This window comes from Lutjanus erythropterus, chromosome 14 (genome assembly GCF_056507025.1).
Source record: "Lutjanus erythropterus isolate fLutEry1 chromosome 14, fLutEry1.hap2, whole genome shotgun sequence".
Lineage (NCBI taxonomy): Eukaryota > Metazoa > Chordata > Actinopteri > Lutjaniformes > Lutjanidae > Lutjanus > Lutjanus erythropterus.
Window position 1 is genome coordinate 6,025,502 of NC_139330.1, and position 22,304 is coordinate 6,047,805.

The 22,304-nt window shown below is 38.8% G+C and overlaps 1 protein-coding gene across 1 annotated transcript in view; it reads left to right on the plus strand.

The window, feature by feature from the left end:
* LOC146315109 (uncharacterized) overlaps positions 1-22,304 on the plus strand; it is a 120,416-nt gene that overhangs the window by 38,638 nt on the left and 59,474 nt on the right. The window contains exons 12-16 of the mRNA XM_084735340.1: positions 8,679-8,741; positions 11,545-11,580; positions 13,977-14,006; positions 14,122-14,148; positions 14,672-14,725. Of these exons, the coding sequence (XP_084591466.1) occupies positions 8,679-8,741; positions 11,545-11,580; positions 13,977-14,006; positions 14,122-14,148; positions 14,672-14,725 (210 nt within the window). The remainder of the gene's footprint in view (positions 1-8,678; positions 8,742-11,544; positions 11,581-13,976; positions 14,007-14,121; positions 14,149-14,671; positions 14,726-22,304) is intronic.

A 22,304-nucleotide genomic window follows, 5' to 3' on the forward strand; every position in this document is an offset into this window, starting at 1 on the left:
CACCAACTCCAGTGACTATCTGGCTGCTAAATGCTCCAAAATGCTCACCAGTGAGTCACTACCTTTGTTTGTCTGCCATTTAGTGCTGGGTAGATAGTGTGCAGCAGGTTTTTAGAGCTTTCTTACTGGAAGATGATGAGAAAACAGTGAGAGTAAACCAAAACAGGAGAGTCATGCGCCGTTAAAATGAAACAATGAGCTCATATATTCTAAAACGCTCTGTAGAGCTCAGGGAAACTACAAATATTCTGTGTTGTCTGTCACTATGAGCAACCCCTTTAGCAGGCAAGCACGAAGTATTGATATAAAAATATTGATTGTAGCTGCTTTCAAGTGATCAAACTGAACGTGTCAATTCTACCCTTTGTGGGGTTTTAGCAAATAATCCCAACACAAGTTTCAGTCATTTATAGCAACTGATGTGTTGCACCCTTCTGTAAATTCTGTTGAAACTAAGAAAATCTAAGATGTAACACAGAATCCTTAACCATGAAATTACAGCATAAATCAAGCTGTGATGGGATTTTCATTATGAGTCTTTTCCACAGTTGTGTGCTGTTTTCTGTGATTTATTTGATTTCTTAACCCAACCCTTGTGTTTGATTTAGATTAATACGAAGGCAGGACATGGAATAAAAGATATGAGGTCACCTAGCCCCATGTCTCATCAGCAAGCATCGAGCAGTGCAGGATTAATGGGTTAAATCCAGTATCCGCGGTGCCTCCCCAAGCGAGTGGATGAAGTTCAGCCTCATCAACTAAATAAAGCTGCCCGTTCTTAACCAGTTAATCACCGACAGTGATCAGTTCTAAGAGACTTTAAAGTCCAGAAGACATTATTTGCAGGGACCCAGACTGCAGATGTTCCAGGTCTGTAATGTAGATATTGCACAGAGCCTTTCACTATTGCATGGTTCCTTCAGGTCTATAAAACTGTGAGAGCTGTGAAGGGTTGACCATATTGTCATATTTAATATATAATATAATGATACTGACAGATACAATTACATCTGTGGTGGTTGTCTCACTTGGTTCAGTTTCATTTAGGCTCAGTGGCTTCGATATTAAAGGATAAATCTGTAATATACTCAATGTAATAAATAATAAAATGACCACAATAGTTAATCAGAGATCCTCCTTTGAAATTTCATTAATTCAAATCATTAATTAATCTTTTTGAAGGCATATAATTGTTAAAGTGAGCAGTATGTTAATGGAGTCTGGCATGCAGGTGGTCACTGAGCGCAAACTCCAGAGTGTGTGTTTTTAGGATAACAGACTTAGCTTTACAGTGTCAGTTATGCACAGCCGATCAACATGCAGTGTAGGAACTTGCTTCAGCCAACCAGATCGTATATTAAAAAGGATTTCAACATATTTATTGTACAGTCTGTGGCTCCACCTCACTATTTGGCCAAATTTTTGGATGCACAATTGTCACATATTGCTCCTTTAATATAAAAGGCGAAGATGGTAGGAAGAGCAGGAAATATGTAGGTTGCTATCTTTGACTGTAAACAAATTAAAAAAGTAATGCTACGCAAATAAACTTGCTCGATGAATTCGGTTAACCTATTTGCTGTGACTACCAGACTCTATTACCCGATCTGTTTCTTCACTGCAATTAGCTCATATTCCATTTTTAAAGCTAGTATGTTATTTAAGGCTCGAGTAGACACCTGAGAAGCCAGAATTCTGTGTATGAGCATGTGATCTAGTATCGTTTTGCAGATACACGTCCTATGGGACAGAAGGAGTGCGCAACGTGTTATCTTGTGGGTAATCCAAGTTACATTTGGGGATACATGATGTTCAGTTGAAGAGTGAAGCGTCACAGAAAAAGGAGTCAAGCAACACTGATAGAACATGATATCCTCTGCACTAGAGGATCTCTGACAGCGTACTGTACTCTGATATCCCCACACAACAGCCCTTTGTTTTAGGTTACCTTAAACTCTCAGACAGCGTAGTAGACATGCTACTGTAATAATTTATCTCTCAAGCACTCCATGTCAGCGTGATAAGTCTTATAGCACGCTGTATGTGGTGGTGTATCGCTGAGCAAATGGAAAGTCACAAAAGGCATTTCCCGCTGTAACCTCCCTGGCATTTGTAGGCCGGCACTCAAGATATCTGTGTTACTTGGAGATCCTGTTCCACAGAGCTTTAAAGGCCTGTCATTCAGTATTACAACATTTCCCCACCAGAATGTTCTGAATACTTAATACATTTTAATTTAGCCTCTCCCCAATAGACCAAACCCAGTTTGGGATGATTAAATTGTGCACAGTAACTAAAACAATTGCAATTATTCTACCTCTTGGCAGACAAGGGCACTGACCTGCAGCTGCTGCGGTTGGTAAAAGGTATAAGTAAACGTAATTAGACTGCATTTGTACATCCCCGCATCTCTGGCTCTGTTTATTTTGCTTGCTTTAGTTGTCCTGGGCTGGGGATTTGCCAGATTGTCTTGTGGCCCCACCGCCACAGGAGTGACGAGACACAGTGGTGTGTGTAATTAGCAGGCAAGTGTACACAGCTCCCCACAGTGTTCTGACCTCGTGCTGCAGGAACGGCAGCCACACAGCCAGCACCAACCTATTCCCAGCCCCTTCTCCCTCCTTCATCCTCCCCTGTAAATGCAACAAAGCCCGCGACTTGTAACAAAAGCTAACAATATTTCCGGCCCCTCTAGTGTGCATCTCCTTCCACGCCACTGTGGGCCTGAATTGGGCCTGTGGGCTCACAACTGAGTCCATTAGACAGGAGGGCAGCATCTTAACTAGGCTACAGTGTGGTAGGTAGGATGATAAAAAAGAAGAAATAAAGGGGGTCCCTTAAGAGGTCATTAGATGTTTCGTACTTCAGAGATGGGACCTTCTTGACAATCATCAACATACATTATAAATGAATAATTTAGTGTTGCTCTGTTGAGACCATTTAATTCAGCGTAGTTTAGATCAATATCTGAGTTTTTCCTTTGCTAAGAGCTATATTTAGCAATTTAGATTAGCCACTTCAAACCTTTTATTTTTTACTTTAAGATAGTCTTGTTCTTCGGTAAAAAAGCAAGTATAATAGTTTTTGAAAATCAAAAACAGCGTAATTTCTGCACTACATATAAAAGTAGTAAATAAGATACATTTTGAAGTAAACTGCTACATTTAGCTCAGGGATCTGCAACCTGTGGCTCTGGAGCTGCATGCGGCTCTTTTTCCCCTCTCCAGTGTCTATCTGTAGCTTTGACAAAAACCTGTATGCAAATGAATAATGGTTATATTTTTCTTGAATTGTAATTTTCATTCATCATCGTTGTTGGCCTAAGGTCATTCCGCACTTGTAAAAAGTTGAGAAAACTCCTAATTTCAAGGCAACTGCCCCCTCTAGATTTTTGAGTTTTTAATCAAACTCAGACTCTTAAGTTTTGAAATAAACTCAAGTTTTTCTGGCCTAAAATATTTTGTTGAGATTATTTACTTTTCTTCTTTAGATGAACTTGAACTCTGAGAAACCCCCCAAAAATGAAAAATAAATTATCTCAGCAAAACAGTTTAAGTTTGTAAAACTTTTTTTCAAAACTTAGAGTTGGGATCCAAACTAAAAACACAATTGAAGTAAGTTGCCTGGAAATTTTAAGTTTTCTCAACTTTTTTTCATTTTACATTGTACACCAAAAGTGTTTTAATATTTCATTAACTAAAATGTGTGTCAGCTTATGTCTAGGATCCGGCACCTTTTCCTCTAAATTTTCCTGGTTGCTTGTCTCCCTAGGCTTGCCATGGATACCAAATCTGAAAAAGAAAGACAAGAATTCAAGATTTTGCTCCTCTTCTCAGCAAGCTAGTGCTATAAAAAAAAAAAAAGTAATAATAATAATAATAATAATAATAATAATAATTAAATAAGGTGTTAGCCCAAAATAAATGAAGCATTTAGTTGAAATTTTAAATCCTTTAGGAATTTTGAGGTTGCTGTAGCTGGTCAGTGTGAAGTGCTGAAGCCAGAATAACAGATTGTTTGTGAAGTCAGCAGCTATTAGTTTGTTTCCACAGAGAAGATCATGAGTCTGAGCAGGCATGTTGTTTTATGTTAAGCATGTGATCACAATGTTAATTTCCATTAGCACATTAATTGTTATTCCCACTATGTAGCACTGAGCTAATGGACTAAGTGGTAGTTATATATATATAGAGAGAGAGAAAAGACAGATTCAGCAATCAATTTAAGACTCGTAAAAAAAATCACATTACTTAAGAATATTGATTTTTTTTTCTCCACCCTTACTTCAAACAGTGCAGTCTTCCATAATTCATTGTTTTCAATTGCATAGTTCAAAATATTGTAATATTTGACATACTTCAGGTTTTCCCTTTCTTTTATAATTATTATAATTCTATATTTTACTTTGTACTCCAATTGGTGTAGACATGTAGATTTGTTCTTATTTAAGTGATAACATTATTACTAACACTTAAATTGATTTGAACAAGTCCATTAGAAAGACTTTTTTAAAAGAGTGGAGGCTTGGAGAATGAAGAGAAACAGGATGAGAAAGTGTTCTGGCACAATTTTACACAGTGACAAGTCTATAAAATTGGCAGGTAACACTTGACTGCACAATTTTGTACAGTATTTGCAGCAAAAGGATACTGTATGTTTTCATTTTTGCTGTGAGCTTTAGGACAAACATCTTCATGTATCAGTTTTATTAAACACAGTATTTGTTTTTTTATCATGAATCTCTGCTCTCCCAAAGGGGGTAGTTGTTAAATTGAAACCTTTTTTTTTTTGTGATGCAGGGAGCAAACAATTGCACGTTAATTAGCACAACCCATTATTAAAACAGCAGCACTGTGTTTCTCTTTCTGCCTGTTGTTCTTACTCAAAAAGCATTCCATAAGAGCTTTTTGACAAAATAAATCTGTCAAAGTCTTTTTGGACAAGCAATTTTGCCCCAATACCAAACACAAAATAAATATTTGAGCATATTCAAAGCACCAACTATGAATTAATTCACAAAGCATGGGGTACAGCAACTACTCTAGATAAATTAGACAGTTACAGAAAAAACTGTGTATGTTCCTTTTGTGGTTGCCTGAGTAAGATTTAATGCACGGCATCTGCAAGAATGGCAAAAACATCAGCCAAAAAAAGTGAGGGCTCACTTTTAATTACACTGGTTGGTTTTGTGTATATTACTACAGACAAGTCCACATGCTGTGCATGTCCATAGGTCCTGTCCCTGACAGCACTGCAGTCTGTGAATTATCAAAATAATCCCACAGTCGAGACAAGTTTTTATCAAAAGTGCTTTTTCTTTCCCGAAGCCGAAGTATCTTATGTCATACTAAATTAACCACAGGCACACATGGGAAAGTGAGTGCACTGTTAGCATTTGGCAAACTTGATAAATTCTGAATCTTTTATGTAAAACTGCTTTGTTGACTATTGTAATTAAAATATTTACCAGCAGAAAACATTTTTTGTGGCTTACAGATTAGCTGTGACATTTGCAAAGCTCACTGTAAAACAGGGTTGTGCGATTGGATATATGGTGAGAGAGGGACTTTTTGATTGACTGAGCTTCTGACTGACCTGAATTTTCCTTCTGATAAGGACATGTGCCACGGGAAAAATAACTCACCACCTTGCACAATTCCAGTTGCATTACTGAATTTGAATTATGGCAGTTTCCTGTCAACTCTTCAGTAGGGTTTGTCTTGTGTCTGCAGTCTGCAGGAGAGGATGCTGGGAAGAGGGAATTCATTTTGCAACAGTGAAACCCTTATCTTAAATATTCATGACTTATAAATACGAATGCATGATAAATATCAGCCTGATGAATTATCAGCAATAATGGAAAATCTATATTATTAATAATTATTTTGATGATGAAATTATAGTCAATATTGACTCTAATAATATCTGCTTTGACAGATTATGTCAAAGCATTTCATTTCATTTCTCGGGCAAAATGCTCTACAAAAGCCCCAAACATTACAGTATCTCACACTTTCCTATATTCCTGTGTTTAATTTTTTTAATTTAAAAGATGAATACCTGTCACAACACAACAGAGTGGCACCATAAATATATAATACAAAGCTACAATACTTAATTCTTTAAGTCCTCAAAAAGAAATTGTAGGTGTGGTCAGATTTTTCCTCAGGCTATGAGACCTTTACACTCATCTTGAAAACTACTTTTGTTTTCATGATAAATTATTTAAGCAAATTAACCTTGTAAAAAAATAAAAGTAAGCTACATACAAAAGAAAACAATGCATATTTTAAAACACTCTTCAAATAGTTGGTTCAAACTAAGGTCGAGCCTCTCACTGGGGAGATGGCGAATCATACTTGAGGATAATGGGCTGACACTTGTGGTGGCCAGTCAGATATCAGGGGTGGCCAGTGCTCCATGCATCCCCTCTGGAAATGCCCCTGCAGCCACAAAAAGGGGGTAATTATCGGTCATCGTATCAACTGAAAAAAAATCCATATTGTGCATTCAGTAGGGAACTTATAACAAATCACACAGAGTAATGGTATTATTTAATCATTCAAACCTAAATATTGCAGTCCTACTCAGAACATGTTTCAGCATGTATAAACTGTATGTATAGTAGCTTCAGGGCTTCATTTTAAATAGTTAGATAATGTAATATAGAACCAATCCTGTGTTTTTCAAGCTCCACTTCAGATGAATTGCAAGCATATGAATTCAAATGACACAAAATGAATAAAGTGATCAGAGAGCGTGTCATAAAACTTGCCAATACACAGACAATACACAGTTTGTGCTTGAGGGCTGCGATGTGAATATGGGTCAGGAGTGATCAGAACCTCCATGGGAGTGAAAAGGAGTTTGATGACACTTTACAGGAGTGTGTGTTAATATCTGGAAATCTTGTAGGAGTGGCCAGGTGACTGACAAAACAGTTTTATATTCATACTTTTATGGACTGCTGTATACCTCATTTCTGATTCTTTTGGTAACATTTCACACTGTAAAAATCGTGACTTCTTTTTATGCCTAAGGTCACAAATATGTGATGAAATTCAGTGTGTAGGACTTAGTGGCATCTAGTGGTGAGCTTGCAGAAAGCAACCAACTCGCCTCACCGTCCCATTGGTGTCTTCCATGGAAGAGAACTTCCTCCCTCTTTAAATATAATTTGCTCATTCATGAATATTCTGCAGGTAAATCTTACACACTGGACCTTTAAATTATTTTTTGTTGTTTGGTTGACGGGTGTTCTGTCTTATAAATATGTTGACATTACTGATTCTGTGTAATTTGACAGATGATGCAATCATATGTCATCCATGCATGACGATGTATAGCAGTGTCACAACGCTGTGAATGGGAGCAAACGTCAGCTCAGTGGTGTGAAAAACCACATAATGACTGTAAAGAATCACAATAAGAAAACATGTTTATATCACAGGACCCTTTTCACCGTAACAATGAGACAAAATGTCCTTATTACGAAAATGGGGGGAAAAATTCTTACAAGATTAATCAAATACTCTTCCACAATCGACAGAACCGTGTTGTTTACGTCCTTGTTATCAGATGAGCCTTGTACTCTGATGCTCCTTCATTTCTGCCGCAGCTCTGGTAATAACTGCTTCTGGATCCCCTTGTGTCAGATTGCCCCAGTAAAGTGGTTAGGCTGTCGATTTAAATAAAGAATTGGGCTTTCATGCACAGCTATGAGACAGCTGCCCTATTATTGACGGTGTGCACGTGCTGAGGGCTCACATAAAGTGATACAATCTGATAAAATCATGTCACAATCATGTCACTGTAAGTGCAACTTATAGGCAAGCTGTATTAGCGGCTGATACCACAAGGGCAATTATTTTACACCAGTGTTCCCGGGCTTCTGTTTTCTGAATGGTAGTGTTTAATACAAGGCTTGCAGGGAATAGGCAATGAATTAGTCACGTCTCTGGTGGAGCCAGACGTAATGTGATAAAGGTAGGTAATCATCTTCTGCAGATATATAATTCACTATTAATAGCCTTTCTAACTCTAAATTTAACCATGACAAATTATTGTATTTCTGAGTCATTTTACAGACCGCTCACACTCCCCATCTTTCCTGTTCCCCCCCTAACCCATTTCAAAGAGTTGCTTCTACTGGCCCAAATATGTCACACCTAACAAGGCTTGCTGCAAATTTAGCCTGTCAATATGTGTCAGGCCTCATTCATCAGCTATCACTCTTTATCTCTGCTGTCCTTCTTTCACATTTCACCGGCGAGAGGCTTGACTTTGCCCCGAGCTCACGTAGTTCAATTCCGCCCCCAGGTCCTCTGCTTCAAGGTGTAAAAGCAATGACAATGACAGTCCTTGCTAAACCCAAGTGCAGTGAGGGAAAACAGAGAAGGGGGTAGACGCTGTGTAACCAGCTGATTGTAAATCTCTCAGCTGGCTTTTGGTATATGCAGTGTCTGCTGATTGACATTATCTGCTCTTTTCTCATTGACTGGTTGTGACAGGCATGAGAATCTCACACCTGCATGAGATACTTGTCTACTGAGTGTCAGCATACTGACATACAGTAACACATGCTGGCTTATGTTTTTTTTTTTTTTTAACAATATTTTAATCCGTCATTCTCACTAAAAAGAAATATACTTCAATATATTCTATATTTTTGTTCCCAGGGTCTGAAAGGTGACCCAGGGCCAGTTGGTCCAGTTGGTCCAGTTGGTCCCAAAGGAAACAAAGTGAGTGAGTCTGCCATACATGACTGGCCTGGACAAAATTACACTATAATTGTTTTTCTTTTTTTTTTAATATATGAAAATAGATACTTCAGGGAATGTGTTTGACTTTCATGAGCTGTAATCCCAGTCTCAATAACAGGTTTGCCCATCTGTTTGAAGTGCTGCTATGATTGCTACTCCAAATGTGGCTGGCTAAAGAATACTGTTATTGCTATCATAACTTAGCAAGACCTTATTGATGGTCATATAGAGTAGTTTTTATCCCGGCTTAGAGAAAATGTTCCACTCACTATATTTGCAGAGTATTTGTATATTCATGGAGAGAGCTGTTTGTAATGGACATACCCAACAAAATCCCTTTATCGTGCCCTCTCTAAACAGTTTTTTTATGGCACTAAAGCCCTGAGCAAAAATGTGGATTGCATACTATTGCCTTGTTGTTTGGGGACTCTTGATTCAGAATATATTTGACATTTGGTCTCAAATATGAGAAATCCAACAGTGATGCAGGTATGTGCAGGGTTCCTACGCAGGATGGAAATGTATGGAGTTTGATTTAGGTAATTTCCAGGTCTGGATAAATATTGAAAATAGATCTTATCATGTTTTCTGAAATATAAAATCCAGAATTTCTAAAAAGTCAAAATGATTATACAAGCAGAGTGCTTTTCATGGCGGTTGGAGCAGGTGGCCAGCACAGGCAGTGTTAAAGTAACAGGTCTATGTCATGTGAGTAAAATGCTCACATTTTAATGATACAGTTTAAGACCAATTGCAAACTAATGTCAGATCATGTTTTAATGATTCTTACACAAGTTCTGATCAGTCAGGAATAGTCCTGGTTTTAAATACGATCAGCAATTTACAGAATGTGTGGGCTAAAACGCACTAGAAGCCTTTACAATTAGATAAATATGCAATAATTAAGATCAGTTTTTATGATGGATAAGTGGCATTAAAATGTATTTAAAAAATCATTAAAATTATGCTGCAGGAACCTATTTTTTGCTACTTTTTCCTTACTGGCTGGCTACTCCATATTCCTCTGGAAAGCCATGCTTGTAAGTCTTGCACTGATGAAATTATCATTTCTGCGTAAGGAAACCACCTTCAGGGGCGTAATGATCATCATTTCCATGGGCACAGTGAATAATAAACTTTTTTAAAAATCATTTTTGGTTGTTATTTAGAAAGGGAATAAAATTTTGAACAGCAATATCATATTTATTTTAATAGGTTCATAGAAAATAATTATATAGGCAGTATAGGTAGCAGTGGTTTTTTTACTTTCCCTTTGGGCAGAGATATTTATGGAACATCATCCAACTTTCTGCATAGGACGCTATGGCCACAGTGCGTAAATACAAGTTTTCCAAGGGCTGGCTTGGCAATCCCAAATATAAAGCCTGGATGGTTGAGGATTTGAAATGCAAAAGAAAGGCAGATGTCAAATATGTTTTGAAAACAAAGAATCCGGCAAGTTATGGAGTTTTAAAATGGAAAATGTATAGGAAACCTTTATGTCCTGTACAGAACACTACAGTATGTCTAGTTTCATAAGCCAAGCTGGAAGTGCTGCAGAGGAGTTTGATGCAAAACCTTGTTCTTATCTGCAGCCCCTTTAAAGTCTATTCACTGACATCACTGACATGAATTAGATTAACTCTTGTTGCAATGCAGAAAATATTGGTCTTTTTAAAGTTCCTCTTTTCTTTTCATCCCACAGTGGGATTATTTTCCATGTATGAGATGAAATGTTTTTCCTGTAATTAGTTGCCATATCTCCCGCTCTTTTATTTTTCCTCCCGTATTGGGGCTTTTTTTTGTTGTTGTTGTTGTTGTCTTTTGGAAGAACTCACCACATAATTGTAGGTGCAACGCTCTGTCTGCCAGCCTTGAAGTTATAATGAGGTCTGTGTGTTTCTGTGAAGACAACAGAGAATCACAGGGTATTTTATCCTATTTTCCGGATGGGAGGGTGGGGGTGGGGGTGGAGAGAGCGTTTGTTTGTATTGAAACTGACAGAGGGAGGCAGATTTGGAAGCATAAAGTAATGAGTCCCCTGAATATCCCATAGCAGGCATATTTTAGCTGTGACATTCATTTAGACAACAAAATGGATATGAACTACAAGCCCTTTTTTTCTTTCATCCACATCTGATAAAAGGGGATTGCTAGTAAAGTCCGCTGATTCTCAGCTCAGTGCTTTATGACGTACCGTGGTGAAAAGGGGAGAGAGCTGCAAAAATATTGGACAGTGATACATGACTTTTATCTGAAAAGACAAAAAAACAAGAGAGGCAGTGAAAAGCATGTGAGCTCATTGCTTACAGTACATTGGGTTACACTGGCGTCAAAAGACATCTACTTTTCCTTATATGACTTTTTGTGACTGCCTGTATGTCACAGTCACCAAACAATGTTATCATACCTGTCCATTGTTAATACTGCAAAGCTTTTACATGATATAGTACGGCTGTGTTTATTTTAAGGCCTGTCACATTTAATAGCACCAGCCCACCTGCCAGTTGTCTGACAGTGTGAAAGTCATCAGACAGGCTTCATTTCAAGGCATACTGTAAATACCACTTAATGGCCTTCTATAGCACATAGTGCATATGTTGAACTATTACTGCTATGCGTAGTAAATCTTATTCTACCTGACCTTTAGTTTTTATCACAAGCTTGAAGGCTGGCCTTTAGGCTAGATGTTTAAAAGTCAGATGTATATTGTATTGATTTAGCCTTGATGTTATTGAGTGAAGTTTTAGGAGTTTTTACTAATTATTATCTTCTTTCGCAGGGGGATGTGGGTCTGCCTGGAGCTCCGGGGCAGCCTGTAAGTTCACACTGTTTATTTTACATCTCATTATTTTACATCTAATTATGTTAACTACATACATTTGAGGACGTTCAGAAGAGCTAGAGATGTTGAAATGTACTCATGCTGCTTTGACCTGCAATGCAGATTTCCTACGCAGTATGGAAAATGATAGAATGATTTTAGTCATTTCCAGTTCTAGGTAAGTATGGGGGAAAAGGAAAGAAAGTATGGGAAAGTATTTGTATTTCCAGGCTGTGTCCAGCACAAGTAATGCTTTTAAAGTAACAGGCCTGTGTTATATGAGTAAACTGTAGACTATGCCTCAGCCTCACACTTAAACACAAAAAGCTCTGATCAGTCAGGAATGGTTGGTTCTAATAATATTAATAGCTATATAGCTATATAGACTGTGGGCTAAAATGCACAATAAGCCTAATTTATCTTTATAATAATTCATTACATGTTTGCAATCAGATAGGGAAACTCATTAAAATGTGAATAAATACTAATAAATGTCAGTGTGTGATGATGATGGACGAGTGGCATTAGATTGTGCCACCATATGTGAGCTTTTATGGCCAAATTTGTGGCAATGCCCCCACTCCCCCTGGCTGGCTACTTTTTCTCCAGTTTTATCAGAAATATCTCTGCCGAGGACAAGGTTTTCTTGGTGATAACTTCCTCTTTGGCAGAGATATTTGAGGAGTGTTGATGTTTTGGAAGTGCTAGCTTGACGAGTCTTGAAAAGTATGTACGTTTCAAATGAAAACAGTGTAGGAATCCAGGCAATGACTGGACTGTGCTTTGTAAATATCACAGCCTTTTGGTCGACCAGGCGGTACAGGCAGTGTTAAAACATCTGGCCCACAGAGATGGAAAGTGAGGCACTCAGGTGAGCAGTCTCTGTGTCACATTACCATCGCCTGGGAACGGGTCAAACAAGGAGCAGATAGACAGGGCTCAGTGGGCATCCTCACATGGGCCAAAAAGGATAGGGATGAGCAGCCAGGCAGAGAAGAATGGGGCTCCAAGCCTCAGGGTGGGGGTGGAGGTTGACAGGTAGTCGCTGGCTGTATCCTACATGGGTGAGACATGCACTTATTGGGTTGCCGGCTGTCCCTGCAGACTCCTTGCATTTACAGACACCCAGGAAGAACTACAACACGCTTTATGTATTTCGATCTTATAATTGGACAGGCTGTGCTAGTGTTGTTTCTGTTGTCCTGTAAAATCCAGGGGACAGAGAACATAACCCACAAATGTACTCATTTCAGTGCACACACAAATTGAAGGTACATATGTCAGCAGACAGCAGATATATGTAGTGGCAGATGCTTGCATAGTCACCTATCAACACATATAGTGAATGTGTGGGCACAGATGCAAACACACATACTCTCAATACATTGCAGCCAGGGAGTTGACGGCTAGTGGAGATTAAAGGTATACAGCGGGTGGTTAGCTAATTATGTACACATCATGAGGGGATCAGCCTGCCAGTTTTAATCAGCACTAGAGTGATACAAAAACTGTCCCACTGCTTCTGGCTTGCCCCTTTTATGTCACCAAAGTGCCTACGATACCCACGGAACGCTGCCGCCATCCATTAACTATTCTGTAATGCTAATTCCACATTTTAAGGACAAGCAAAATAACAGTCTTTCCCTGACTTGCTAACACAGTTTAGCAAACTTTCTCACAACATGCCAGTAAATTGGTCGTTGGGAGAAAGTTATTAAAGCAGTGTGGACATGCTGCTGCTGGATTTGCGTTGTATTGCTTGTTACCCAAGGTCAAAACTCGGTTCTCACAAGCCAACAAAAGATGTACCGATGTACATGAATAATTGATTTATTAGAAAAAGCTCTGCAGGGAAACTGAGGCATGTTTTATTTAAGGTGTCACAGGTCAGAGCTGTCACTCTTTTATAGATACAGCAGCAAATATGTAAGGGTTGTCAGCCTCCTTGTTAAATAGTTTTTTTTCTTTTGTTGTTTGTTCTTTTCCTGAGGCCCCTGACTGACGTGGAAGGCATATGTTGTGAATGTCCATTTCTGCAGCTGTTTCCAAGAAAAGTCAACAGTGTTTGACTTTTAGATGCCAATTGGAAAGGGACACCAATTATTCAGCTTGTATTTGAAAGCTGAGATGTTTTATGTGGCCTTGTGTCCGTTCAGTGGCCTGGCGGGTAGACGACTCTGTCTGCCCTTTCCTGACAGTGGCCAGCAGGGTGTCTGGGGAGTTGTAATAGTTATGCCCTAACTTCACTGCGGGTCAAGGATAATTACCTCATGACCAATTCTGTTGCTCGCCTGTAACTGGCAAGCATGTATTGTTATATCATATATGAATCGTGTGAGCGTTGTTTTCATGCTGGTTGACATGTTTTTGATTGTTTGTTTGGTTCCCAGGCTGACAAAGAATGTTTCAAAGGAAATCAGGTACTTAAGTTCATTTTGTTCTCCCTGAAATAATGAAAATCTAAATAGCATGTATTCTTTATACTGTGATCATGCTTTTTTTTTTTAAATATAAATCTTTATTTGCCACATACAGGGTCCACAAGGTGAAAAAGGAGAGAAGGTAACAAATTAATCATCATATCTAAGAATAGTACATCGTTTTCATCTGTTTTTCTTGTTGGACAAAGTGCACATAATATGCTTGCAAGCTATCAAGGACAACTATTAAAGTTCAACAAGCAATTATTGAAGGACCATAATAAGCACATCCCTGCACAAGAACTTCAAAACAAAATCACGACTCAGCATATACCTTGATTAATTTAAGATACTGAGTAGAATAATGAAATGAAGCTCTGATCAGCCGAGGCTGCAAATCGCCTATTAAGGGGAACATGGAGAAGTCATCTAGAAACTACAGCTGCACATTTTCCCATCTATTCATGCAATTTTAACGAAGCGAATGCTGTGTTTCGTATCACTGCAAATAAGCCCACTGGTTATCCACTGGTCTGCTGAGAACATGTGGCACAAACATCTGTCTTCATGAGTTTTAAAGAGAAGAAAGCCATAATCTCTTTATGCAATGCCAAATGCACATGAATGTAGCACCCAATTCAGTGTGATGCATGTCCTTTCCACAGGGATCTGCTGGGGTGCCAGGTCAGCCGGGGGAGCCAGGCAAAGAGGGCAAAAGGGTGAGTAAACAGAAACAGGCCACCAGTTGTGTGGCCTGGCTAGTGGTTATAGTGACCGAGAGGACTTGGCCTCATGAAAGGCCAAACAGCAGCTGAGTGGCTGTTGTTGTTTTGGGGGTGGGGGGGTGGGGGCAAGATGATCTGTGGTCCCGCAAACAGAGAAGGGGAGGAGTGGGCTTGTTGTATGACAATTAATGAATGGGCGCCATGGTCAAGGGGTCACACACACTCACAGTATGACTGGCAGCACACATGGTTAAGTCCCGCTGGGTGACTGTGGTGGACAGTATTCGGTTTCCTATGAGGCCAGCTTGATTTGGGACAGAGACAATGTTCATGACTGAATCAGCTGAAACGTTACACCACATTTATTTATCCGTTGCCTCTGACTGTGATAACTGTGGTTAGGAATTCATGTGTCAGGGTTTGTAATGTCTATATCAAAACTGTCTTCTTCTTTTTAAAGCTCTATAACTCTTTCAGGGAACAAATGCAAAATTCCAATTAATGGGAAAACTTCCTAGTGATTTATTTATTTTTTTTAAAGCATTTCTTTTGTGGCTGAGGACTTTTTTGTCAACTCCATCAGACACATAAAAAGTCATTGTATTATAATATAAAGCATAGGAAGCACTTAATGGTTTTGTTGCATTAAATACAAGATTATTTATTAGGCATCAGAAAGTTTGATATATTTTTATGCAAGAAATAAATACCATTATAATGTTGCCCACGTACAATTTCTCTTGATAATGTAATTTGTCTTTGTGATAAACATCTTTTTTTGTTTTTTGTTGATGTAAATACATTTTATAAATCCTTATGAACTTATATTTAATGAATATAACAAAAAAAAAAAAAACCCTCTATGACAGGGTTCACGTCATCAGGGGCGTGTCCAGACTTTGCTAACTGATTTATTTATTTATTATTTGTTTTAATTAGATTGAAAAAAAAAAAAAAGATAAAAGTTCTGGTGTCAGACACATTATTTAACTATAAAAGTGTCACCTCCATCAGCATAGATGTCAGCTTGATCAGATGGAATATCTGATGGAGTCGGCATCTTACAGAGTTAACAAAATATTACATTTTTTATTTTCACTGCAGTTGTTGTGAGTAGCCATTATATATTTTATGAAGTTGCAAAGAATTCTCTTAACACTAATTAAAATGCACATTTTTAAACCACAATTCTTATTTAGTTTTGATTTAGAAGAGCAATGGAGAGGAGTTTTCTGGCACAGAGCAAATTTAGAAATTAAAGCAGACACAAACATTTTATGAAGACCATGTTTTTTATATACATAAATCCTTAAAGAATGCATTTTCACAAAAAATAGAATTAGAGTCTTAGTAGTAAGATTTTCCAAACTTTTTTGGTAGGACATAATGTGTTCCAGTTCTCAAGAATGGGCATTATATTGAAGTATTTTTAATTCATATATTCTGTTCTGGCATTTATAAAAGGTAAACTTGCAATGGTGGGCTGAAGATTGTTATTGAATGTTACTGTTCCTTGACATCACAGCTGAAAGGCAGCATTCAAGGACAGGTGGAGAGAGTGTCCTTTTGTGTCCCGCTTAATTGACTTGGTGTGAATACCTTCGCCTGTGACACCGCGATCAAAAATAGGCCCTTTAGACAACTGAGTATTTCTGTTTGTCTTACAGAGAATGGTCATAAAACAGCAAGAAAACATTTGGCTCTGCTGCTGCAAAATATAAAATATATAGCAGGTTGAGCAGTAGAGCAACCATAAGTAGGTCAGGCAAATGTTCTTTTGCTGAGATGATGCACAATACTCGAGACATCTGGACACAAGTATCTCAAGAATTCCACCCTTCTGTGTGTGAATACATACACAAACTCAAAACTTGTTCCAATAACATTAACAATTTATGACCTATCATCGGTTGCATTCTCAATGGATCATTTCCCACAATGCAATGAAGTATCAGAATCTATTTTCAGGGAAGGTATTCACGGTCAACAAAAGTGAGCTGGTGCAGATGTTTTTTCTCAATGCTGTTGTCTCTATACCTCATTATTTAGTTGTTATATTATAACTAACCTGACTTAAGTAGGAATGGAGAGTCAAAGGAACTGAGTGTCGAGGCATCAATTATGGTGCACACTTTTCTTCTCTTTTATAAGGAATCTTTCAATTATAATTGGATTTGAGGAAATCAGAAGTTGCTCTGTGTTTGATGTTGTGGCTTCTTAGTTTCCTATATCCCTGTTATATTTCTTGCACCAGTTATTTCTTTGAAGTTTTTGTAGGTAAAGCTGCCTCAATGCTTTAAACTGGTCACTTCAGACTTTTCTGGTGTTGCTGTTGCAGAAGACACAGTTCTGATCTATTAATACCTTGTCTTTGATGACTGGCTGACTTCACCGTGACTGTTAATGCGCTAAGGTTTCTGCTTATTCTTAGCTCTAGGAGTCACATGTGGCCTCGAAGTTGTTGACCAACCTGTGTTTCTGCAGTTTGACAGCCTATTTTAGGAAGGTGGACATGTATCGTTATCAGGGGGCTAGCTAGTGGCCAGCTGATACAGCAGGAGACTCGCACCCAATTAGCAACTCTTGTCCATGCTTGCAACTTATTGGTTTTACTAAGAGCCACGGCTGCTGTGCAAATGATGCAGAATATCTTGACGTAGACTGACCACTCGGCAACCTTCATATAATAGCCGGGAGTGGAAAGCTTTCACAAGGCCTTAGATTCAAGCCAGACCATCTTTCACACTGTCTACTTCAATTTATTGTTGAGGAAAATACAACCACTCTAAGCTATTTAGATTTACTTCAAGGAGATGTGGAGGACATTGTAGTGGGGAGAAGAGGAATGATGCCATTTGCACTGATCCTTCTCTGAAGCTTAAAGCAACATATGCAAGACAGGATATCAAGGGCAGTCACCCACCCCCCTCTGTGACCCCTGTGTCTAACATTCACAGAATCTTGATTTTATCTTATTACCTTGATGGGTGACTAGTTCAGTTTGTCAGGGTAGAGGTAAGGGCCACTCCGCCCATGTCTAGGAATTTATGGGAATGTATTGCCCCCACATTACACATTGCCATTAATAGTAATGTGAATGGCTTGGCTTTATCTATTATGGATGGCATTGACACAGAATGGCAGGCAAAGAGTAGGACTTTGGGATTCAGTGGCACATTACAGCGGATCAAAAAAGAAGATGGGGAGCACCACTAAAAAGGATATGTCCCCCTCGCTAACTGTGGTGTGCTAAAATTTTCATCAGGCGCTGTAATGATGTGCTAATCTCTGTGTTGTCATTGTAGACTGGTCGTGTCCTACAAAGGTCGAGGGGGCGAGAGACGTTCATGCTGAAGGGAACAACCTTGGAATTGTGGAGTTTTCAGTGTAGTCATCTGTAACTCAAGTATTATGTATGCTCATACAGCATGCAGCGCAGAGAAGAGCCTGCCTGACACCCATCTACAAATATGTAGGACTGTATAATGCATACAAAAGGGATGTGAGATTTGGTGGCAGAAAGAAAGGCAAAGTACCAGATGACGTAATTTTTGCACACTCAAAATAGGACTGAATACCTTTGCTTGGTCAAAGCACGCTGCTTCCTTTAAGCCAAAATATACAGGAACACCACGGCAAGCTTGGTTTATTCATGTTGTGCCAAGTCTTCCCAGCATACTCTGCTTCGATAGTTGGCACAGGGCTGTGAGTGGGTTCACTGCAGACATGGGTTCATCCCTTCTATAGTAGTAGGTTCCTGTGGATTAATAAATAATCACTTTAAGAAATCCCCCATTGCAAGGTGGGTCTTGGAGTTTTAATCCACCACATTAAGCCTTATTAGCTGCATAAATGTACCTTTATAGAAAAATAAGTCCTTGCTAAATATAAGTCACTGACAAATTCTATGATGTTTCCTTTTCTATGGAGGCTATGTGAGGGTGTCATTTATAATGGACAGGTATTTGCTCTAATTAAATGTTTTTGGACCTTTTACATAAGCATTAAAAATAGATTTTCTCTATTCATAGATTTTCTGTCTTGATAAACAATGCACTCCTTTCTTTAATGTATTTTGCAGACTGCAAATAGTATGAGAGCATTTGAAATCCCCTTTAATAAGCAGAGGGCCTATACTATGTCAAGGATTCCTCGTGTCCCGCTTTGGAAAACGCACATGTCTGACAGATGTGCTGCACAGTGTTTGGTCTTATTAGACATAGCTGTGCTAGTGCAGAGATGATGAAACTGCAGCAAGCCCTAGAGGAAGCAGAACAGTGCAACTGCTCTGTCTACGGATGTGTTCTCTTCAAATGAATTATGCAGTGCAGATCCCCTTACTGATTTATTCATTTATTTATTTAAATCTAGTTAGTTGGTTATTTATTTAGTTATTTGCTTAGAGAGTCAAGTAGTTGGCACAGTTGGAAAATTACATGGATTGGTAGCTGGTGAGTTGCAGCTCAGTAACAAGCATCCAGATGTCTTAGTGTGCATGAAGTGAGATTTCTGTAATTTTTGAAGCTACAAAGAATTTACTGCCTGGTAAAAAGGTGACATTCACAATCAACTGCCGCCACATTGTCCTGGTATCCCTCTCCTGCAAAATTACTTCTCAAAGAAACACTGGTCTACATACCTCAGCTGGGCTGTGGGTGGATGACACTGTGCCACATGCGATGCATGCCTCATATGTCAGGGAGATGAGAGAACAAAAGTCACAACAAAGGTGAAAAGGCCTGGAGACCGTTGCTAGGCAGGCTACACAAGATGACCTCGTGGAGAGACAAAAGACAGACTTTTACTCTGAGAGGAATCATTTTCTCAATTAATGCTACAATGTGTGCTACATCACTGCTACAGATAAAAAATGACTATTAATGGCTATTGAAAAGACATTACAGAGTGGAGCTGTAAGATGTGGCAGGAGTTTGATTTTACTAACAGGTTGTTCCTCCTTCCCCTCTCAGCATTTATGTAGCAGAACCGCCTTGATCACTAATTACAGCGTCCAACAAATCATAAATTATTTATTTCCAAGTCATTATGTTCTTACATATGTCGCTCACTTTGAAACTATAGTTATTAGACTGCAAAGATATTACTTATTTTGATGTTTTTCACAGAGATATGCCGATAGATTAGGTGCATATGGTTACTACAAAAGTGGCTTTAAAGGGCAACTTTTAAGTTTTCAACCCGGACCCTGTTTTACCATGTTTTTATATCCAAGTGACTAATGGGGACGGCAATTTCAGAAATCAGTCCAGTATTGAGGGAGAACGCTGCAGCCGGCAGAAGTGAAACTGAGCTGCAATGCATTCCCTCCGGGCAACAGAGCACCGTCAAAGTGTGTCCACTAAAAGTGCTTTTTTTTGCCACTGACAGACCCAGATTATTGTTAAGTGTCTGACCAAGTTATGGAAAGGATTGCTACAGAGATAGACCATATTTTTAAAGATCATTTTGGTTTAAACAGAAACAGTTGCTTCCACCAAATTAATTAGCTTTGCAAAACTGAAATTCTAACAATGTCATTGTTGCTTTCATTGAAACTCGACAGACACAAAATAAAACTCACCAAAAATATCTTGACTCATCTTTCCGCTGCTCCAACAATCATCACTCTGTTTTTTTGTTTTTTTTTTTGAAAATACAGTGTTAGATGTGAAAATATCAAGAGAGAAGTGAGAGGGAAGACATCTGTGCGCAGACGTTGTGATTTTCTGATGATGACGACAGTGACAGTGTTAAAATTACACTTTACACTGGGTGTCTGGTTAGTTTGGCGAGAGCAACAAAATAGATGTTTCTGGCTGAATGAAATATATCTTACTGATTATCTGTCTCTGTAGTGATCCTTTCCATAATGTTATCAGACACAATCTAAGCCTATCACTGGTATAAAAAGGTACTTTTTGTGGACTCACATTGACAGTGGGCAGTTGCCTGGAGGGTTTATGTTGCAGCTTATTCGCTTCTGCCGGCTGCAAATTCCCAAGATAGCAACTTAAACTCATGGCTGTGTTCTATCCTATCTCAGATGTTGTATTTTATCTGAACTTCGAAAATCCTAATTAGAGCTCTAAACTTAACTTTTCACTCTGCACTCATTCTGTTATGCCTGCATCTCTGTTTAAAATGTACGTGACACTGCCTATATCCTTGGAAATGGCTGTCTCACTTCACTTGTCACTAGCTAGCTTGCAGATGGACAAGAAAAGATGGGCATTCAGTTTTAGTTTTGACGAGTCAGAGGAATTAATCATGTCGTGAAGGAGGGAAATAACAACCCTTTTGGGAAGTTTTCTTCCCAATTATTTGCATGTCAGTCAAATTCAAAATTAATGGCAGTTGATACATCGCCATTAATATACAGTAAAGGAAACTTAAAGCATTGTCATGCAGTTTGAGCAGCCTTCAGTCATATTTTAGCGTTCATTTTCTTCACCATCTACATTGTCATTGGCATACAGACCTAACAACAGTGGTGCTGCCATTTGTAGTTATTTTGAATTTAGGACAGGATCTGTGCCATTCTAACTTGGGATCCCTAACTTAGACAATTCCTCAGTTAGGATGGTTATGTAATACCTAAATCCCTTTCCTAGATAGATAAGATAGTATTTTTTTTCCTAAATGCAGTCAGGAAACATGTTTCTGTGATACCCAAAATCATAAATGTCATCCTAAACTGAGATAAGATATGATTTCAGACTTAGGAGATTTCTGTAATGAGACCCCAGATTGAAAAATACCAAAGTTACCCTTTAATGCATTTCTATCCTCTGACAGTAGCCATGGAGCAGCATGGAACCTTATGTCAGTGTACTTTTATTTTTCCACAACTGCATATCAGCAAAGTCATGAGACTGCTTAGAGATCCCTCTGCCGGAAGTTGAATGAAACCAGAGAACAACTTCAGTGTAAACATGATGCTCACTTGTTGGTCGTTGGGTAGGAAAACAGCTTCTCAGATGAGACCAGAGAGACTCTCCTCCAGTTATACGGGAGAGAGGGCTATTTGTGAAATAATACGAGTCTAGCTTCAACTGCTGTCACATCACATTCATCAGCTGTCACCACTTCAGATCATGTGATAGCTGAGCCCCAGATCAATGCGTGTCAGTAATTGTAGCACAGACACACTTTCAGTTCTTCGCTTGTGTCAAAAAATTTTAAACAATGTAACTAACGTCTACAACAGCTGCCCAGGCACTTTAAAGTGGCGTGGATATAATCTGTCAAAACAGTCGAAAAGATCATCTGTCTTGTCTTTGCTTGGCAACTGGACTGGTCCACATTTCCACAGAAGAGGGAGGTAATTGCTGTCTTTTGGAAGTGATAGTGGTGTTTACATTTTCCATTCAAGCCCTGTGCTGAATGACTGAGACAGCTGTCTATAAGCACTGACCAACGACGCAGGCATATTTTTCTCCATATTTCACCCCTGTGCTAACACATGTCTCAAGGTTATCTGCCCACGCGATGCTAAACTAGTGAGCACCACACAATATCCTCTTGTACTCTCTATTGTATGGTTAATGCAGGTGCACTGGGGTCAAAACATTAC